We start from the raw sequence: 22,252 nt of genomic DNA on the forward strand, positions 1-22,252 counted from the left end.
GCTCCAATAAAGACAATTTTGTTTGATGTTGCAATTAACGCTGCGAAATGTGTAGTTAAATTTTTCATGTGTCTATATGTGTGACTGAAAGATTTTATGGAGGTCCGTTGCAATGAAAAATCAATGGTGGATGTGTGTGGGTACCATAATGTTACGTACTGGCACCAGTTTAATGTTTGAACATATTAATTGTAGTTTAGAGTGTAACATAAAACCCAGTCCTATCTGGAAGGAGGGAAATGAACATGAGAACATTAACAGTTATGAGACACATAATGCACAGTTTCCTACGATAATAGATTTGGTACAATGTGTATGATATGAATAAAGTTTGGCGTCTAAATATAGTCGGTATATGTGTGTATGTATTTTTAAATAGTGAACCAAAATGAGCAGCAACAGGGATCTGATTGAAAGAATGATGGGGAGCACGTTAATGTTGAGTTAATGGCAAATTCAAAGTGAGTTTTTGGAGTATCGCGAGATAACCGTGTAACCGTGATAGCAGAGAGAAGGTAGTGGAATGGTAAATTTTGTGAATCGATGAAAGTGGTCCTGCGTCATGGTCGTAAAGTGACAGGCCGCAGCCGATCCAACAGAACCGAACTGGAAACGGTGAAACGGAGCGTCGCGACGGATCGTTCGACGTCGGTGGCCGTCGCGTAGATCGCGGGGCAAATTCGACGCTCTGCCGCTGATTCGGTCGGTCCGTATTGTCGGTCTGTGCTGCACTGACCGCAGTTACCAGTGAGTGTGAGAGACAATAACAGACACCAACATGATTGCACGCGTGCCTGAAATAGGCCTGTGTCGGTTAACACGTCATTTTTGTTGATATGTTGTTTAGTTTGCTGGACAACGAACGGTGATGATTTGATTCAAGCAGCGCGACCGGACGGATGGACGGACTGACTGACTGCTAAATAGGCTACAGCACTGCTACACCGCTAAACTGCAATACTGCAATACTGCAATACTGCAATACTGCAATACTGCAATACTGCATGCAATACTGCAATACTGCATTACTGCCAGGCCCGCTGCAAGAACTCCAAGCAAGTAAGCCAGTTAAGCCAACCAATCAATCATCCAATCAATCATCCAATCATCCAATCATCCAATCAACCAGCCAGCCGATCAACTAAAAATAATAATAACCGTCGAAGATTATTGCAATGCATAATTAGTGCAGGAGTGCAGCAGAGTGACGTTGCGCCGAAGATGAGCGGCTGAGGGTGAGGAAGTGAGGAAGCGGCGCTGTTCCCCGTGACGAGGAGTAGCAGGTAGCAGGTAGTTAAAGTAGTGAGTTGTGTGAGTGTTGGAGGTCCGTGAGTGCGAACACCGAACATTCCGCCGCACAGTATGGCATCGGTCGCCGCTTGGTTGCCATTTGCACGGGCGGCGGCCATAGGATGGGTCCCGATCGCCACTCATCCGTTGCCACCACCCCCGATACCCAAGGATCGTCGGAAGACCGACGACGAAAAGTTACTGATCAACGTGTCCGGCCGCCGTTTCGAGACCTGGAGGAACACACTCGAAAAGTATCCCGACACGTTGCTCGGCTCGAACGAACGTGAATTTTTCTACGACGAAGACTGCAAAGAGTATTTCTTTGACCGCGATCCGGACATCTTCCGACACATTCTCAATTATTACAGAACGGGCAAGCTCCATTATCCCAAACACGAGTGTCTGACCAGCTACGACGAGGAGCTGGCCTTCTTCGGCATTCTGCCGGACGTGATCGGTGATTGCTGTTACGAGGACTATCGCGACAGGAAACGCGAAAACGCCGAACGTTTGATGGACGATAAACTGTCGGAGAATGGTGACCAGCATCTGCAACAGCTCACCAACATCAGACAAAAGATGTGGAGGGCCTTCGAGAACCCGCACACATCGACGGCCGCTTTAGTTTTCTACTACGTGACCGGATTCTTCATCGCGGTCTCCGTGATGGCCAACGTGGTCGAAACGGTGCCGTGCGGCAGCAGACCGGGTGGTGCGGGCTCCTTGCCATGTGGCGAACGCTACAAAATCGTGTTCTTCTGTCTCGATACCGCCTGCGTGATGATATTCACCGCAGAGTATCTGCTCAGAATGTTTGCCGCCCCCAATCGCTACAAATTCGTCAGATCCGTCATGAGCATCATCGACGTCGTCGCCATTCTACCTTACTACATCGGCTTGGGCATCACCGACAACGACGACGTGTCCGGTGCTTTCGTCACCCTCAGGGTGTTCAGGGTCTTCAGGATCTTCAAGTTCTCCAGACACTCGCAGGGTCTACGTATATTGGGCTACACGTTAAAGTCCTGTGCTTCCGAACTCGGCTTCCTCGTATTCTCTCTCGCTATGGCAATCATCATTTTCGCCACTGTCATGTTCTACGCAGAGAAAAACGTTGGAAAAACCTTCACATCCATTCCTGCCGCTTTCTGGTACACCATCGTCACCATGACTACATTAGGGTAAGCACCGTTTTCAATTATACATTACGAATGGAAACACACCGGCATAAAAGACAATTCGCCGTTGCGATTGTCGCTCCAAATCAATTATTAACTGATAAAAAGGGAGGCGACGTATTGTGCATTATTGAACGCCATGCTCCGAGCAAAAATGCTCAAAGGAACGGGAAGATTATTTATTGTTTCCTATAAAAATATAAGTATATGTTATATACTATGTCGGCGATTTCTGCCACTTTTTCTATATCGATTTCACTGTAACAACCGACACAAGGACAAGTCACTAATGGCCCCTTATTTTTCATCATTACATATTATTTACGATGTTCGTTTGATATATTTTCATAATAACTTATACAAATATGTATGTGTGTTATTATTTTTAAGGACACTTGTACACATATACAAAATATGCAAAAGTTAACCCTAACTTTAGTGACAACACGTACAACAAGTAATTTGCATGGGCCGGATGTAAATGTACTATTTTTGGAACACTGAAAGCTTCGTACAGAACAAAATGGGCCAAATAAAGAAGGCAAATTAAAAATTAAAGGATACGGCTAAACATGGGGGAAGGAACTTAATGACTTGAGGCTATTTTCCTGCCAGACAAGATAATGAATAAACAAAATTATTTACACTTTATGAGAGAGGAGCATTTAAGCATTTCAAGATGTTTAAGTTAACAATTAATCAGACGAAGCACATTTTATTACATATTAAATTAAAGAAAACAGGTTAAACAAACACGTTAAGAAAAATTTGAGTAGACACCTATCAGCGGAACGCTTTTGATGAAACTGCAACATTTTAAGCTCCTGCTTATAAAAAAATAAACACGAAATTATTTAATATAAACTAGACGTATCGCAGTGAAAAACATGTTTATACAAATTGTGATTTTAGCAAAAAAATGCGGATCATGTCGCATCAGTTAAACGGACAGGAATGTCTAAAATTATATTATTAGTTAAACAAAAATATCATAAGTATTTCTATTTTAAGCCGGTGTAGGTGATTATATCAATTCCAAGCGCAAATTATTTATGCACATCCCCATAGTAAATAAATAGATCCTAGAATGTAGGCGATTTATTATGAGTTAATTTATATTTTTCATTATATGTATATACATATATATATATATATATATATATATATATATATATATATATATATATATATTGAAGTTCGTCTAGAAGAGGTACTAAATTTAGCACCTTTAATAAATTCACCAAACGATGCAGATACCAATCTAAACAAAAACATGATTTTAATGATTAACAAACGTATGGATTTCATGGCTCGCTATTTTTGATGTGCCCACATATTTATTTAACGATCCAAGCAACATTATAACATATAACGTTTTTGAACTAAAATGATTAATCCGAAAACTACGAATCTACTATAGAAACACATACACACACACACACACACACACACGTAAATACCTAAATACGTGAAATCCAAGATTTCAGTTTTTATTTTTGTTTGATTTGGTGCGTGCCAATTTGCTGCTCAAATAATTTATATCGCCAATAGAACGTCATAATCAATTTAACACGTTACAGCGGTTGACAACCAATTCGATCAAATAATCGAAGGGTGTAACAAATTATATATATATATATATATATGAAATCAACACTGGTCGTTTGTTTCAAATTGTTAATAATCATCATAAATTTATAACATACATTTCCATAAAATGCACTTTATATTGGACATATTTCAATGATAATCATTATTAGAGCAACTTTTTGAAATATAAATAAAATATTTTATATTTTATTTAATGTGAACTAATGTTGCTTTATACTTTATTCAAAAAACTAATATTACTTTATTATTACTTGAATTGAGCTGGACATAAACATAGCAACTTTAATTTTGAAACGATTTCTTAATTACTATATGAGTAACGTTTAATTTATCATTAATACTTTGTATAATATACTTTTTGCTTTATAATTTCAGCATACCGATTGGAAATCCTTTGATCCTACTCAATTTTAACATGTATGACATCATGCATGACAGAGACAGTAAAATATTCTCACTACAAAGCAAATTTGCAGACTTTAACTGTCTCTGTCGTGCATGATGTCTCTCTCAAGATTCAGTCTTATCAGGCAGTTTTTAAATATAATGTATTCCTCTAAGATTCTTGAATTGTTTTAAATTTGTATAATATTTCTATCGAATTTGATTATCAACGTACATAATCATTACATGTATTCTGCGGGGTTGGTATCTGAAAATTACGTTGGTCAAGGCAAAACATTGATGGCTTCATCTTTTAACCAGTACGTCACAATTTTTGATTTGAATTTGGGATTGTTACCATGTTCTTCAATATGAGGAAAGTATTGTTTTATATATCCCTAGTCTTGAACAGAAATTAATTAAATTAAATGTTCCACTGGACGTGATCCTGAGCAAATCGGGTCTTAACATTTTTAGTAGAAAGAAGCGATTTCGTTATAGGTCTCTAGCCAAACAAATTCCCATCTACAAAGTTTCTTCTCTCAATCTATAAACCAAATTTCAACAAGTCCCATTACCTTCAGATTGTTTTTAATTTAAGTTAATGATAAGAATGAAGTGTTTTTTGACACTGAATTATACATTTATCGATTGTTTAAAGTTATTCGAAATCGCTGAATATTTTTCTTAGATGACACTTGCCCCAAATATTTCATTTTTTTATTAATATAGAAAATGACCGACTTTTTAAGTGTAAACTTTTATCAATTTATTTCTCTCAGATTTAGTAAGGCTGAATTACAATTTTTCTTACAGCTCATGATACAGTTTGACATGGATCCCTTATTAAATAATTATAATAAAGATCTCTGCTAAATAATCCACTGAATCCACATGGATTATTAATATACTATAAGGCAAATAATTTACGAAAAATAAAAAATGTATTCATTAAAGATTGAAAATAAATTGACCAGCTACTTCGCAGACACATTTTTTCCTGAAGTAAATATAGCCCATCAAATTTAAATCTCAAAATTTGTTTTTCTCTCACATTTCTGTAACGTAATTATATTTAAATTTCGTATGTATTATCCTAAAGCTAATCTGTTAAATTTTTTTCATAATAATACTGAGGCGTTGGTTCTCGAGGGTCCTCTTCTATTTCTCACCCTACTTTCTACGCTACTGAATATTGTTTAAAACTATTAAGTTTTCCATATTAATTTTACAATTTGGAAAAAAGTATTCTTGACTAATTTTGATTGTAACAGGTGATTTTTATATATTTCAGTTTAAATTTGTATGTAATTTTCGTACAATATAAATTAAATTAAGTATGATAAGGTGCTTTTGATTTTTGTATTTTTTGTTGTAATTTTTCTGTTATTGACTTTGGCTCCACACTGTAAAATCTGGATTAGGGTATGGTGATCTCGGAGGCCAATTTAAAAGACACATTGCCGACTAAAATACCAAAGCTCATATCTTCTCTTCGGTGGGATATCTTGGAGGAGCTAGTAAAGTTCTGTCACTAAAAATTGAAGATGCTACTGAATTTTTTATTCTATGGATATCTCAAAAACGGCTGTGATAATCACTAATATCAGTGGCGTAGAAAATGGAGCAAGAAAAAGGAGAACAACCCCTCAGAATTTATCTTCATATATATTTATGGAAAAAGCTTATTACAATAAATTATAGGTAATCATTTTAGGATAATATGATTGAATCAAAGGTTTTGGAAATATGAGAATAAATATTTTTGAAATTTATATTTGAAGGGTTGTATTGTCTTTAGGTGAAACATTAGAAAAAAAAATTATTTAGATTCTCTTTATTATTGGAAGTGTTGTTGCAACCAAATTTTGACCACTTATTTTTGAAATTAATATCTTTTATATATATTTTATGTTTGGGTGGTAGACTTTGTAAATATTTATATTTTCGATGATCCATTAAACCAATTTAAATAAATGATAATGTCAACCCAGTTCTGGTTGATATTAATAATTGAAAAATTTTAGCGTGCATGGGAATGGGTATCCAGTTGTCAGTGTAATTGTGTTAGCTTTCGTTGTTACACATAAAATAATTATTTAGTTCAACGTTTAATAAAATATATAAATAAATTCGTTTTAAATGAATTAACCCCGAAACCGTATGTCACACAATGGTACATATATACATACATGTAGAGCTACATTCATCCTTTAACTTTAACATGATCCAAACGTGACAAAGAGCAGAATTCGAAAGGAAAGCCAGAAAGAATGGAAAAAGGCCTAAGGAAATCCATTTGAGAATGACTGCAGTATATGAAAAAGTGGGACTACCGTATTTTCAACTAAAATTCTGATGTAAACAGTTTCGTTTTGGTTGAGGCCGGTGAATCAATACGACGCAGCTGAACCCGCACAGTGGAGGGATCGACGCCGGATAAGCGGAATACGACCCGCGGAACAATTCCACGCCTCGCTCTCGTATTCGCATTCGCATTCGCATTCGCATTCGCATTCGCATTCGCATTCGCATTCGCATTCGCATTCGCATTCGCATTCGCATTCGCATTCGTCGACGTTTCAATTCCACTTCCTTCCACTTTAACCTCAACAATGCCGTCTAATGTCTGACATGTCATTTTTGTACTTTGTGTCCCGCGACGAAAAATCACTTTTACTTTCTTGCTGACGGCAATTTATGCACGCCCCCTTAAATCGATAGCGTCGAACTGTGTTTTCGACTTATGCTTCTTTGTCAGCTAATAAATTTCTATACAGAAATGGCACCAAATTTATTTTATAAAATTATTTCATTCCAAATTTGTCCAATAAGTATATATGTTAAAACATATTTCAATACTCTATGTTTTCATTTTTTACTTTTTTTGTTACACATCTTAAAATAAACAAGATATTACTTCAAACACATTCAAATATATTTACGTTTTGAGGCACCATTTAACAGTAGTCTTAATAGTAACTCACTTTATATGGGAAGGAAACAATGCATTCCGGAGAAGAAAGAAATAATAATTAATATGAAACATCAAGGTCTAAATATTCCTGATATTGCTAAAAACTTAAGAACAACACGATCGATCATTAGAAACAAACAACAACTCCTTTTATAGACTCAGAAATTGAAAGAATCAGTAAATCCTTCTTCCTTTTTGTATTCCAGATCAACATAAAATGAAGAATGAGTCATACAAAATCAGTTTGTTTAGTAGACGAATCAGACGTCGATGAAATGAAGAAAACTAACAAAGATCAGTCAGTTCTAAAACACCTAAACTCTCACACACAGATAAAATATACAATCATAAATGGACTGAGGCTTAACCGCCAAACCCAGAAACACATGCCCAAATCACAACGGCTCCTCCACCATTTTTCACACTAGGTCTAGTGTACTTAGGATTATACCTTTCATTAATTGATCTTTTCGCCCATCAGATTTGAATAATTGGAACTGACTTTTATAGGAAAACAACATTGTTTTCCATTGTCCATCTGTCCAGTTCTGTGATTTTCTACCATAGAGCCCTCATCTTCTTTTATGGTCTTCGTTTTATGGTACTCACCGAAACACTGACGTTTATTTCCCTGCCAATTTTTGGGAACTCCTTCTGTTGCATCACAAAATCTTTGAATAACGGTGGAGGTATGGTACCATTACAAAAAATGCTTAGAAATATCATGAGAGATATAATGAAATCATCAGTTATATGGATTTTCATGCATGATAATGATTCGAAAGTTGTTCAAAATTATTTAAAATATAATTATGTCATTGTTCTCGAATGGCCAGTACAAAGTCCGGATCTAAGTCCAATAGAAAACTTATGAAACGACATGATGTCTCGATTAAAACACCAAAAACCATCAAATTTAGATGAATTGAATTGAACCCAACGAAATACTAACAATTTTGCTTAAATTATTTAATAAATATATATTTTTTAATATATTATAATATTTAATTTGGGTACCAAATAAATAATGAATAATTTCAACGACATAAGTTGATTGGGTTGGGTTAGATTAGCAACTACACTGGTATTCCATCAGTCAATTTTTAACTTTAACGACAAAAACGATAAAAATTTTATGCACACTTGTACTGTACACCTGTCGTTAAACAACTTAGCTCTATTAAAAATGTGAGCAAAAAGACTGTGTTTATACTCGTCGTAAAACTGAAATAACTGACAATCTGATACTTTATTTACCTTTTTGAACACATTATTTGTTATTTGTTCAATATGAAAAGGTTTCCAATTAAAAATTATACTAAACTTACGTGAACATATTTTTAATAAATACATGGCATAGAAGCGAAATGAAAAATAATTTTTCCTTTTTGTCATTTCCAGTTTAAAGCGTGTACCATTTATAAATGCATGAATTGTACTTTCTTTCTCATTACAACGTAGTTTGAATAGGTTAAAATTGCTGCAGAAAAGGTAAAAGTGCACTTAAAAGTCTTTTGATAAATTTAATTTGGTTGTTAGCCGGCTGAAATTCTATTTTAGGTGAAATAACATAGTGAACGTCAAATCAATCTAAAAATTAATTCAATTAATGCACTACAATGCTTCAGGGTTCCACTGTTGATGACGAAACACCCATACTCAATATTCATCAATTAATTATCCAAATCAATTTGCAATATTTGTCAAATAAACGGCATCCAAGCTAGTTAATTTGTTTGTTTAAAATATTTTGGGATTGCTCACTTGAAATTCGTTATTCACAATTAGGTGCAGTTGAATTTATGAAATCAAATTAAGTTTGCGTTTCGATAAATATACAGAGCGCCGCGTACAAATCTAAATATTGCACCAACTAATCAAGTTATTTCCTCTGTCTTTCTGTTTGGACGCCCAAGATTGATTGGCAAACGGAAACTATTAATTATCGTTTTAACTCGATTTAATCGTTTGTTTGAACGTAAATAATAATATTTTATTTAACGTGCACAGTAGCAAAATGACGACGAGGAGGTTGAACGCTGAATTTGAAATGGGTGGAAGTTGACAAACTCTCGGAAACCTAAAACAGCAGCTGCATTAATTAATCAGATGTTCTGCAGTGTTCTATTTGTGGATTTTACCATTCAACGTCAATTACTAATTGCCACTAATTATAACGACAATTAATTAATATCAATGGAAGGATTATTCTAAAATATATTTAACATAGTTGAGTTCCTGATATTCCCTACATTGTGTTAATTGACCCGTTAATCTTAATTTCAAGTAAGAATATAATATTTCATGTTTTGTTACAAAAGAACAACACAAATTAAACAAACACAACGAACCGAAATAAACATACTCTCTCAATTGATAAAATCCTGAAAAACATTGTTGTTACGTTCGAATAGTAAAATGGCATTGATGGTTCTTTTTGTGTAAACAGCAACATAAAAGCGATTTCAATTTCGATAACAGTCTATTTATTGCGTTTTAATTCCACTCAAACGAGGATAAATTTACGATTTGTTCAGTGGTTCGCATATGTAAACTTTTTCAAAAACTTCGCAATGCATACGAATATTTGTAGAGATGAATCTTGTGGAATAAATATATAACTGGATACTTCTCACTTCCGTTCGATTGAGACAAAAACGGAGATAAAAATAAAAATGTCAGTCTATATTAATCACAGATCAATACGAAACGTTTATGGAATAAAAGAATCGTCATAATGCATTTTCTATTTCTATGTGTTAATTAAATTGGGTTCATTCGGTGAGTGATTTAACCCAGTTTAGTTTATTTAATTATAAACATTTCGATTAGGTAAAATGCATTGCTCTCTTATTATAAAAATAGATTAAATATTTAACTAAGTGTTAGATTTAACCAACTTAATCAACTCCACATTACACAACATTAAAAACAAATTCAAGAATATTAACAATTATACAGATTATAAAGATATCTACAATAATGAGTTCCTCAACCTCAAAAAGAATTAGGAGTAATATTTGCTCTAGAAAACAATAATGTGAATAGTGAACTCTTTGTCATCTTGAAATCACTTATTCAGTCAATTCTGCACATGGCACAGACTAATTATAGAAAATATCAAAAGTCTAAAATGAAAGAAAGGAAATTTATTTTCCTTTGGAGAGGAGAATAGAAAGTTAAAAATTTGATCACTTTAAACAAATTGAACAAAAAACTATGGTATAAGGATCTGATCAACCACACAAATCAATTTTTATAGGAAGAATGATAAATTACCTGAAATAACACTCACAAAAATTGAAAAGAAGTGAAGACAATAGTTCTGAATGCCATCTTACCAAATGCAAACAACAAGTTAAATTAATTAGATACAAAACTAATCCATGAACATCTTCTTAAAATATCTGAAGAATAAACGTGAATAAACTTAAAAATGTCAGTGAACCATATTCTTACGAAGTGTCCAGCCTTTGAAAACCAAAGATAATCATGAAGTTTCTCTCAATCATCATTTAGAAGAAATAGCCATACCGAATACAAAGTAAAATTGTTAAGAAACATTCATTAACTTAACACACAAGATTCAGTGCAAAATTTTGAGTAACATTTCGTAAATAAATTTTCAGGAAATTAATAGATATTTGAAGGAAACTGAAAGTTGATTTTATCATAATCTTCTCTATTGTAAATATTTATTTAATTTAAAATCAGTACCAGCGGTTTTTATTAAAATAATTTATGCGCATGTAACATTGATTGATTTTACACCATATAATTATGTCAGCCATGATCAATCAATATAGTCCTAGAATGTTTTATTTTCCTTTTTCTGGCTGTGCTTAGAAGAATAAATAATGTTGTTTTGTTTCAGATATGGTGACATGGTACCTGCAACTATAGCTGGTAAAATTGTGGGAGGTGTCTGTTCACTTAGTGGTGTGCTGGTAATCGCTTTGCCAGTACCTGTAATTGTGTCGAACTTTAGTCGAATTTACCATCAGAATCAACGGGCCGACAAGAGGAAAGCGCAAAGGGTATGTTTATACTTCCATGTCATTAAATATTTTACATTTAACCTATATTAATCACGGTTAACTTTTAAATATAAATTCGCTTATTAAAAATAGTATAATAACAGACAGGTTTGCTTTCGACAATCTAAAAATAATTGTTGTTTTAATTCTCAACATATACAGTCTGTTCGCGGTTATTCAGTCAAAGATTTTAAGGCGACTTAAACATATCAAATTATTAATAGACTATCAACAACTTTATAAAAATATTTATTTTTCCACTAGTAATGAAAAATTTCACATATAAATGTAAATATTTTAATTTAAATTCCAAACAATTGATTAGTCTGGAAAAAAGATATATTACTAGGCATTGGTTTTTCCAATTAATCCTAATTGTTTATATTTCTACATGACATTTCATTGTCTACAATCGTTATGTACTTATGATATATTTTTTGGCACTTAACGATGTTTTTACCATTAATTTTAAACTAAATTTTCAATTTTTAGCGTCAAACGAACATATACGTTCAAATTTTATTATAATTACTTAACCGAATACATAACATTAATAGTAATACATGTTATCTGTTTTTTATTATATATAGTATTTAATTTCAGTGAATCATTATTTTAGATTGAGTAGAGTTTTTGTTTAGGACTTTAGGACATGCCAATTAATTGACTGAAAATGTGTTAAGATTCAACACCAGACGAAACGTCGCCAACTAAAATTCTTAAGACAATGAATGTTCCAAATAAAAACACCACTCAATTAGAAACTTTGTTCAGAAATTTCAAACAAATTATTTCAATGTTGTAAAACGACGAGTTTAACCAAGTGCCAAGTGTGTTAATTAGTATCTCTGTAAATTTTCGTGTCTTTATGTTAACTCCAAATTAGTTACAAGTGATTAATAATCCAAAACATGCTTTATCGATTGCCTTCCGTCATAAATTCTATAAATTAATTGCAAACATGAAATATTCCGAATGAGTCAAGTAATTTCAAGCATTAACCATTTAATTGATGATTATAAACATAAGGAAAGTAATAAAGTCTTAACAAAGGAACAGGTGTTATTGTACAGATTCCATCTATTATTGCAGGATTCCGTGCATTTTCACAATTTATTTTCAACTGGCAATTGAAACTAGAAACGTGGAAACACAAGAGCACAAGAAACAAAAAAAAACATTTTTATACGTTTTCTATTGATTTCATGCTGGTAAATGGTAAATGGTAACAGAGGACTTGTAATCAATGTGAATAACTGCGTTTAATAAATACGGCATAACATAAATGATGCACATTAAACGACGTCGACGTCCATAAAGTGCATCCATCTACTTCCCAGTTTACGACTGCTGATGTAAAATTAACAAAAAAAAATCAACATAAATGTTATACATGTATCTGAGCCTTATTCGTTTTAGTGCCAGTTAAAGTGAATGTCCTAAAACAAGAATTATTTACATCATTCATTGAATTTTTACTATTTTTATTAATGTTTAATTTTATCAAATTTCTGATTAAAAATTTTCATCCTAAATATTTTTATGAAATTTTCTGATGTACATCAAAATTTTTAACTCTGCTAATGGCGTTCGTATGGTATTTTTAGGAAAAAATATAGTAGTTTCTTTTCATAGCAAAAAATATTTCTATAATTCTTATTCACTTCTGAGTAAATTTAAGAACACCAGAAACCAACATTTAAAGACGGTAACAAAAACATTATGGTATGGGGATGATTTTCGGTATCTAGTACTGGTACTGCAATTCAAATTGAAGACAAAATGGATAGTTTTGTCTATAAAAATATCTTGGCAAATCATATGCTGCCTTTTGAGGAACATATTTTGCTTGTAGCTTGAAAGTTTGATCAGATGGAGAATGTTCTCTCATGGCCCTCAGAGAGTCCAGACTTAAATACAAATGAACATCTATGACAGCATCTGGAATTAAAATTTCGACAATAAACATCAAAACAAAGGTACAGGACAAACATTTTAGTGGAATTGTGTCGCAATCTTGTCGACTCTATGAACAGATGGTGTCGAGAAGTTATTAAATAAAATGGTTATGCTGCCAAATATTAAATAAATAAACTATTTTCAAATTTATTTCGTGTACAGATACAACTACATATGTAGTATGCAGTTGTAACTGTTCAATAAGAAATTATACAAATAAATCTAATAAATTGAAAGATAAATTAAGTGTATTCTATATTTTGTCCACCACTGTTTCTAGGAACTCTTTTTTTAAACTGCAAAACAAATTGCTCCTTCAAATCTTTTATTTACTTCTAAAACACATTTTGCAAGATGATTCAGAGAAATGTTACTTTTTTATTAATATTTAGTTCAAATCCTGAAGGAGAACTCCACTGAAAAAAAATGTACATCAGAAAATAACTATTGTTGCTATATGCCAAATTTGTTTATTGGTATGGTATTATAAATATTATAAAAAAGATGTTTTTGAGAACTGTACCACCCTGTATTTCAAAATGTATGACGTTTAGTTTAGGTTAGGTTGGGACGAAGTTTTTTTTTAAATGAAGCCAATAATTTACCCTAGTTTTGAAACATCCTACATAAAAAACTAAGAGAAGCATCATTAGGTGTTTGTCCGGATCCGATTCGAAGTGGAATGTTTCTTTTGCAGAAGGCCCGCCTGGCCCGCATCCGCATCGCCAAGGCGTCGTCGGGCGCTGCGTTCGTCAGCAAGAAGAAGGCAGCCGAGGCGCGACTGGCCGCCCAAGAATCGGGCATCGAGCTGGACGACAACTACAGAGAGGAGGACATCTTCGAGCTGCAGCACCACCACCTGCTGCGCTGCCTCGAAAAGACCACCGACCGCGAATTCGTCGAGCTGGAGGTGCCCTACAACGGGCACCCGAAGAGGCCCGGCTCCCCATCGCCGATGGCCAGCCCGGCCCATTCGGCCGTCTCCATGGGCCTGTTGCAGTCGTGCTGCGGCAGATGCTGCCCCAGGAGATACCAGCAGGCGTGCGGTAAATACATGCCGGCCGCCTCCGCGGCCCAAACCAACCAAACTGGCAGCGGCATGGACGGGACCTATCTCGTTGAGGCGTCTTTCTAAGACATATCACTGACATCCTCATCCGTTGCCTTCAACAGGACCACCGGTGCAGGCAGGGCCTCCGACTTGATGATTTACACGCATACACGCATGTAACATTGGAATTTACACCTTGCTTTTTGCAGATCGTGATCGAGGCTGCAGTTTTGAGGTGAAGGAGGTAGAGATGCTTTGAAACCAAACCAGTATTTTGACTTCATTTGCATTCATAGATAAATAGTTGTTTCTCATAACTAAGTCTGCCAAAAATTTGGTGTAAATTTCCTTATCGAAATGTTATAAATAAAATTACTGACTGATGATATTCAGAACCAGTTCGAGTCTCGCAAAAAAAAAAAAAATTTACGTTCTTTAACATTTTCATCGATACTGTTGTGTAAACTGTGTAGCATAAATTGTGATATAGCTAATAATTGAAAACAGTTCATTGATTCTACGTGTTTCTATTTAAACTAATTGCAAATGTGTTGCATGGAATGGATACTCCGGCCAAGGAGATTGTTACTATAATTTAAGAGTTGAGTAGTGACAAAAAGGTAAGTGCTTAAATCGATTACAACTAGCATTACTAGCACCACCAAACAACAAACGGCCACATTTTCTTAAAAATGTGCACATTACTATTATTTTCTAGAACATCTATAAATGACACATTTTGGAAAACATTCAAAACATGAGTCACGTCTTTTTTGATATCTGTCTTGATTCTTCTTTCATTTATACATGTTCTAAAAGTGTAGTACGTAAAATGTCGTCGACAGTGCTGAATTTTGAGTCTTTTAATGAATACTTACTTACTGGTAGATAGAATATTGAAATTATAAATAAAGCTTTTTAAAATATATTACACACACTTATTAGAAATATATTTTATATACCTATAGTATTTTTACATGTACAAAATGAAATAATTTTTGAAATATACATTTTTCACTCATATCACGATCATTTTGTAGACATACAACATTAAGTAGTGAACCAATAGCTGTACAATATTTTTTGTGGTCAGGTGAGAAAATGTCTTAATTTCTCTTTATCGGAAATCAAGATTTTTTGAGCATCCCGTAAGTCTAATTGGAAACATTGTTCCGTGCAAAGGATATCTACTACAATACAATCTATTTACAATTAGTTTAAGTCGCACCTTACCTTTAGACTTATACAGGGTATTTGACATAATGTTCACCAATTAATGTACCTTTATGAAAGTGTGTGTGGTATATTTTGAATGGGATGATCGTTGTATTGGTATATTGGCAGGAGCATCCTGTATATTAGATCACGGATTCCTATAAAGTAAAATAGAAGTGCATTTCATTTATTGATTGACTTATAGATTGATTGATTGATTGATTGATTGATTAATTGATTGATTGATTGACAATGGCTAATGATGGACCGAATTTGTAGCCTTTTTAGGGTTGTAAATTAATTTAAAATATTTTTCTAATTATTTGTCTTTTCACACTAATCGAAAGTTACGGTGTACAAGAACTTAGCTTTACTAATATGTATATTGGAATACATACGTAGTTGAAAACACTTCCCGATAATTTAGTCAACTAACAAAACAACCACTTGTACATCGCCTTAAACGTAATCGTAATAGATAATAGAGGGAACTTTTCAGCAGTTCTTCAACAATATAATCTGTGTATGTACCGTATCTAGTAAACGTAAGTAATGTAAGTAAGTATGACTGTTTGAAATACATATTTAAGCAAAAGAGAAAAAAGGATGAGAGTGAGGAGGAAACAGGATATCTAGCTTAGGACTGTTCCAGTCGTTCGAGCCGTTCGAGCCGTTCGAGCCGTTTAATCCGGACCTGTGTCAATAGAAGAAGCCTAGATGGAATTTATCACAGATTTTGCAGAATAGTCAATAACGCAGCGTGCTCAAACTAAGTTGCCAAGTGTGCAGATATTTTCTCAGATTAATGTTTTCAGAAATCAGTAACGGCAACAATAATAGTAACAGTAATAGTGACATAAATTCTAAAATTTTAATATTAAGAACAAATGTAATAGCTTAAAAATGTTCGAGCAAAATTACTTTTTACTTAGTGACATTTACATGGTAGTTAGTTAGTTAGTTAGTTAGTGTGAAAAGACATGCGGTTAAAAGATGTTACAAAGTAGCAGTGAACATGAAACGAGTAATACTTATATAGGAGTACTGTTTGAGGAATTGTAGTTCCAATAAACACCAAAATACGAAATTATTTACTATTTACTTATGTAATTGTTGTACTAGAACTACATCATAGTATTTATTTCTCTAATGTAATTAAATAATTTTTAAAATAAATTAGAACAGTCAATGTTCTTCTAATACAGACACTTATTTCCTTTTAGAAAGGAACTTTTTGATGTTTTTATATATTTTATTCAATAGATTACTTATATAGAAAGTTATTTATAAATAAAATGGCCAAACAAACGAATCTATTTGGACAATTGCAATAAATTTTAATTATAAATAGCTTATTCATTATTGCAGATTGTATTCAAAATGAAGAACAAATTTTGAAATTGATACTTGTCAAACCCCTAGTACTTACTTACACATGTACTACCACAGTTTTGTTCCACGATAATTGTAAACATAAACTGCTCCTCCAAGCTTTTGTTTACGATTAACAACAAACAAAAATGACGACAAGAATCTAATCAAAATTAATATTGATATGTAAAATATAGACAATCTTTATGTAAACTAATTTGACTGGTGTAATTGTTTGAATTCATTTCAGATACACTCTGTATATGCGTATAAACGATTTTTATAGTTTCGCTATATTCATATAACATACATATGTACTGTACATGTACTTAAGTACTTAAGTATTTTGTGCCACTTTGAAGTCAATGCATTCAAAACACTGATTGTGAGGTGGACTTCAAAATGCATCGACTATTCAATAACATTCTACTTAAAATCGTTTTTTTTTTTAATTTTACAACCCTAGCAATTACATTCCCGAATGTTGAGGACACTCATAAATTAAATATAGGAACTCCCGAATTTATTGATTATTGGCAAACTTGACTTTTTTTGTAAAGGATTATTTTGTTATCGTTTAATTTGTTTTCTAGATTGTAGAAAACAGGCACAATACCTCTATAGTGACAAATATACATACATACAAACATACATACATTCAGAAAATGATAATTAGTTCAATCTGATATGATTGTAAGTATAGCTATTGTAAAATTCTACTTTATAGACTACTTTAACATAAAACATCTTTTTGTATAGATAGTTTGTTTCCTTCATATGTACCAAATTTATTCATTCTTTTTCGAGGTAATTGTTTAAACAATAAATTTTCCACAATTAAACTTCCTTTATTATCCACCAACAACATTTTTGAATTACAGCAGACAAGACACACAAGGTAAGTATTATTTTATTTTTTAGAATTTTTTAGAATTAAATTTCAATTAAATTTTCGTTTAAAATTAAAAAAATTAAATTTATTTAGTTACAAGTTCAAAAGATATTATTATTTTTGTGCCGGGGCATCGATTACTGCTTAATACCTCCTCTACTTGCCTTCTATAAGGTTCACAAGTATGTTCGATAGGACTGACAGGTGATATCGGAGGTCTTAATAAACAGAGATAAAAAAAAATAAGATTTAGTCAATGTACTAAACATATACAAATAAAACCAATGGATGGAATAGATAAAATTCTTGACTTCTTAGACGATTTAGAGGAACAGCTCGTCTAAACTAGACGCTAACTTATTCATCATCATAATATATCCCAATTCCACTTTTATCTATACAGAATACAGACTATTATGAAGTATTTCTATTTTCTATTCTATTTTTGTATCGAATTTCATAAAAATGAATAAAATAATGACTGTCTATATGTACAATCAAGTACAAATAAAGTGGAACCATTATAATTCATAAAAGTTTAATGTCCCTAACTTTTGAACGTGAGTTTAATTCCACAAAACGGTAAGTTAAATAAAATAAAATAAAATAAAATAAAACTATGTCAATATCACGACTATTTTTAAATTCGAACAAATAACCGTTTAAAATATATACATAACAAAGCTGATCTGAATTTAAACTGGATAATCGTATGTTTGTAAAACATAATACTTACGTTATGGCACTGTTTCAAAAATCATTTGGCAATGATTTACCAAATAATTATACTAACATTAATTATGATTTACAAGTGGAAATAGTTTACAGCGGAATCATTCATCGTGAAATCTTCCACCTACATTCGAATTTATCATTTCGCACGTTGTTGAAACAAAAACGATTTTCAATAGATGCGCAGTGCAAATTTATCACTTCAATTTGCTTTAAAGCCAGATAATTAGGGCGTCCTAGGAGTAATAACCTAAGTTACTCTTAATTGCTAAACTGCACACTCCCTTAAGATCAAATTTTCAACGCAACGCTTACCGCGACCCAAATTATGGACGAGGGTACGTACACGAGTATTTAACACGAAAATCATACTCAGATCATTATCGAGAACTAATTTGCACACTAATTATATTACTGCGGCACATTCGTTTTAATAATATTATGCTGTTGTTTTTGTTTTAATTTATTTTATTTTTATTTACAGTGAATTATTTTCTGCCATACCCACATTTCAATAAATAAAACAAACAGTGAAACTCAGACAATTTATTTTAATGTCGCCTACATATAGTAAAAATATTCTATTGACATTTCATAAAATGATATTACTAAAGGGATGGGATTTATTTAAAATAGCCTCCAGCGCCATCTGTTTATGGGTTTCAAAACTTAAAATTCGAAGTTTCAAAAATCAATTTCAATATTTTATATGGTGTGATTTATGTTTTGAATAAAAGAGGACACTACCCTACCTTAATGTCCAGACACGCCATGGGCGTATCCCGAGGGCACAAAAAGAATAGATGCCCCCCTTCTAACATGCGAAATATAAATCATATACGGCCAATTTAACAAAAAGTGTCTTAAAAAACACGTTTTTTACGCAATCAATTTGGTGAATTAATTTTTCCTCATAGAAAATAATTATTAGGACCTTGAATAAGTTCTCGGTGTTTCTTTAAAAGTGGCACTAGCAGTACTCTGTGCATGAAATTTCGAATGGTAACGTACTGACCTTAAATTTTACTGTGAACAACAAGTATTTTTTATTGGTTCTGAAAGTGTTTACTTTTGGGATAAAGTGTATTTTGTTATTCAAAAGATATCTAGGTTCACAGAATTGTTGTGGTGACAATGTTCTATCAAATACGACATACGAAGACTGGTTTCGACGCTTCAAATATAATGATTTTGAACATAGATAAAGAACTTTCTGGCGCACCGAAAGAAGTTTAAGACAAATAATTGGGAGAATTGCTTTATTAAAACCGATGTCAGAAGCTAGCAAAGACATTAGAAGTAGATGTTGACTCATCATCACATTTAAAAATGTTAGGAATGATCCGGAAGCAAGAACATTGGGTGTCGAACGATGTTTTCTCACGTGTGAACTACTGCTTCAACGGCACAAATTAAATCATGGGATAATCGTCATAAACATCGTCCTCAAAACCAAATATTCATGGTTCGAAGCTTCTTCTCTGCATTTGGTACGATCTGCAGGGTATAATTTATTATTAGCTGCTCAAACTATATGAGACTATCAAGGGAGATTGCTGCCAACTACAATAGAGCGTTTAAATCGAGGTGCTATACGAACAGGGACACGACAAAGTGATGTTGTACATGACAACGCTCCACCTCATGTTGCAAAACCAGTGAAAACCTACCTGGAAACGTTTCAATGGAAAATTCATCCCACTCGATGTATTCACCTTTCAGATTTTCACCTATTCTAATGGCTGAGTATCATTTACATTCTTACGAAGATACCAAAGAATGGATAGATTTTTGAATAGCCTCAAAAGAGAAGAAGACGTTTTTCTAACGAGGAATTTATATGCTGCCGGAAAGATGCAATAAAGTAGTGGCTAATGATGGATAATACTTTGAGAGAAATATTTTTGTTATTTATATTTTAAATAAAGCTTAACAGCGATAACTTAAACGTGCATCAAAATGGTTAGATGAGAAAAATAAATAACTTCTTGTGTCACTTTTTTGTAATTTAAATAGAACGTTAAAGGTATATTAGCTTATTCTAGAATAAGACAAACACATTTACTTTAAATATTTCTTTAATCAACGCTATATTTCTACAGAATCGCGTGTATAATCGTGAGATCACGACGTACGCAGATGGGATATGGTATTGCCATTTTTACACGTTTTACTATTGCACTAAAAATTATATTGGGTAGTGATGACCAATCAACGGTTTCATTTTTTTTTTGTGAAAAACTTACTTATACAGTAGATGAGATCGGTCAAATGAAAAATAGTAAAAGTGCATCGTGCAAAACTTATATAAGTACATAACACACATCGGGGGATGTGTTCCGTAACTTTTTCGTTAAATGTTTAAACGCCAAGCCAAAAACTTTTAACCAATTCACCGAGATAATTGGCTAGAATTTTTTAAAGGGGTGCTTAAAATTTAACGGGAAAGTCGGAGAATCGACCCCATTAGCGGGTTCACATACTCGTTAATACAAAAAATATTTATCAAAATTGCACATTAGCTCTTCACCCGCTAACTGTGGTGGCATCAGAGACTTATCTTTGTTCACTTGGCGTCACTTTTTTTTTGCTGCTCATTTTTTCGAATTGTTTGATTAACATTGATCGCCGCATTTAGTCGCATTTAGTCGCATTTAGTCGCATTTAGTCGCAAGAGTATTGTTTCATCGGTGAGAACGAAATGAATTCAAAAACGAGAACTAGAAAAGGAACATTACAGAAAGGAACATGTCTGACGAGTGCTGACTAGACTTATACAACAGTTAACATGTTTAGTTATATTTAAGGCAATTCGTGATCTACTAAATTTGTCACGAGGTAAGGTGTTAAAATTTCTAAAAAATAAGACTACAGGCTGTTACAATCTTAATGAAAATTATTATCATCGAATCTCCTAATTGAAGTACAATAGCTGACAATAACTGAAAGTGATAACTGAATTGGATTGTTGTAGTTGTAGTTGTAGGTACAATATGTAGGTTTGGGGCTGATGGGATTATTGAATTGAGTGCGAGTAAAAATAATAGTTGTAGTCGTTTGGTTTTTGCACATGATGACGTAAATTTCGATAAATTTGGTACAACCTGTACAAAGTCTAACAGAGTAGCTATGAGAGTCAAGCTTACACATATTATTTGAATATAAAAATGAAACAGAGCCGATAGACAAACAAGGTAAGGAGTTTACATGATTTTCATAGCAAAAGTGATCCCAACAATACTAGGTATTATATATATATATATATATAAATATTATACTTTTGTCCCGTAATATTTACACAGATTTAACAGTACCTATTAAATATGTCCTATGCTCACTGTCACAGACTTTCAACACAAAATTCGAGGAGAAAAGTACCAGCAATGATTGTTTTTACAATAAAAATTTTTTGTATTTTACACAAGGTGATTGTTTGGCGATCATCGATGTTACTTTCCGTCAAAAATATACTTTCTTTAAATAATTTATAAAAAGTATATTACAAAAACTGATAGATAGACAAAATATGGGGCACATCTTTTGAGATGACGA

General features: G+C 32.9%; 1 protein-coding gene across 2 annotated transcripts; it reads left to right on the forward strand.

The window, feature by feature from the left end:
- The first annotated feature begins 700 nt into the window (after nucleotides 1–700).
- LOC109594725 (potassium voltage-gated channel protein Shal) lies at nucleotides 701–15,010 on the forward strand. Of its 2 annotated transcripts, XM_020009963.2 has the most exons (4): nucleotides 701–1,059; nucleotides 1,188–2,474; nucleotides 11,318–11,480; nucleotides 14,137–15,010. In XM_020009963.2, the coding sequence occupies exons 2-4, from the start codon at nucleotides 1,363–1,365 to the stop codon at nucleotides 14,572–14,574; spliced, it is 1,713 nt and encodes a 570-aa protein (XP_019865522.1). In that variant the 5' UTR covers nucleotides 701–1,059; nucleotides 1,188–1,362; the 3' UTR covers nucleotides 14,575–15,010. The 2 variants fall into 2 exon arrangements, with proteins under 2 accessions (XP_019865522.1, XP_019865521.1); XM_020009962.2 differs by having other exon boundaries at nucleotides 701–2,474.
- The last annotated feature ends 7,242 nt before the right edge of the window (nucleotides 15,011–22,252 follow it).

This window comes from Aethina tumida, chromosome 1, assembly GCF_024364675.1.
Source record: "Aethina tumida isolate Nest 87 chromosome 1, icAetTumi1.1, whole genome shotgun sequence".
In the NCBI taxonomy this organism is placed as follows: domain Eukaryota; kingdom Metazoa; phylum Arthropoda; class Insecta; order Coleoptera; family Nitidulidae; genus Aethina; species Aethina tumida.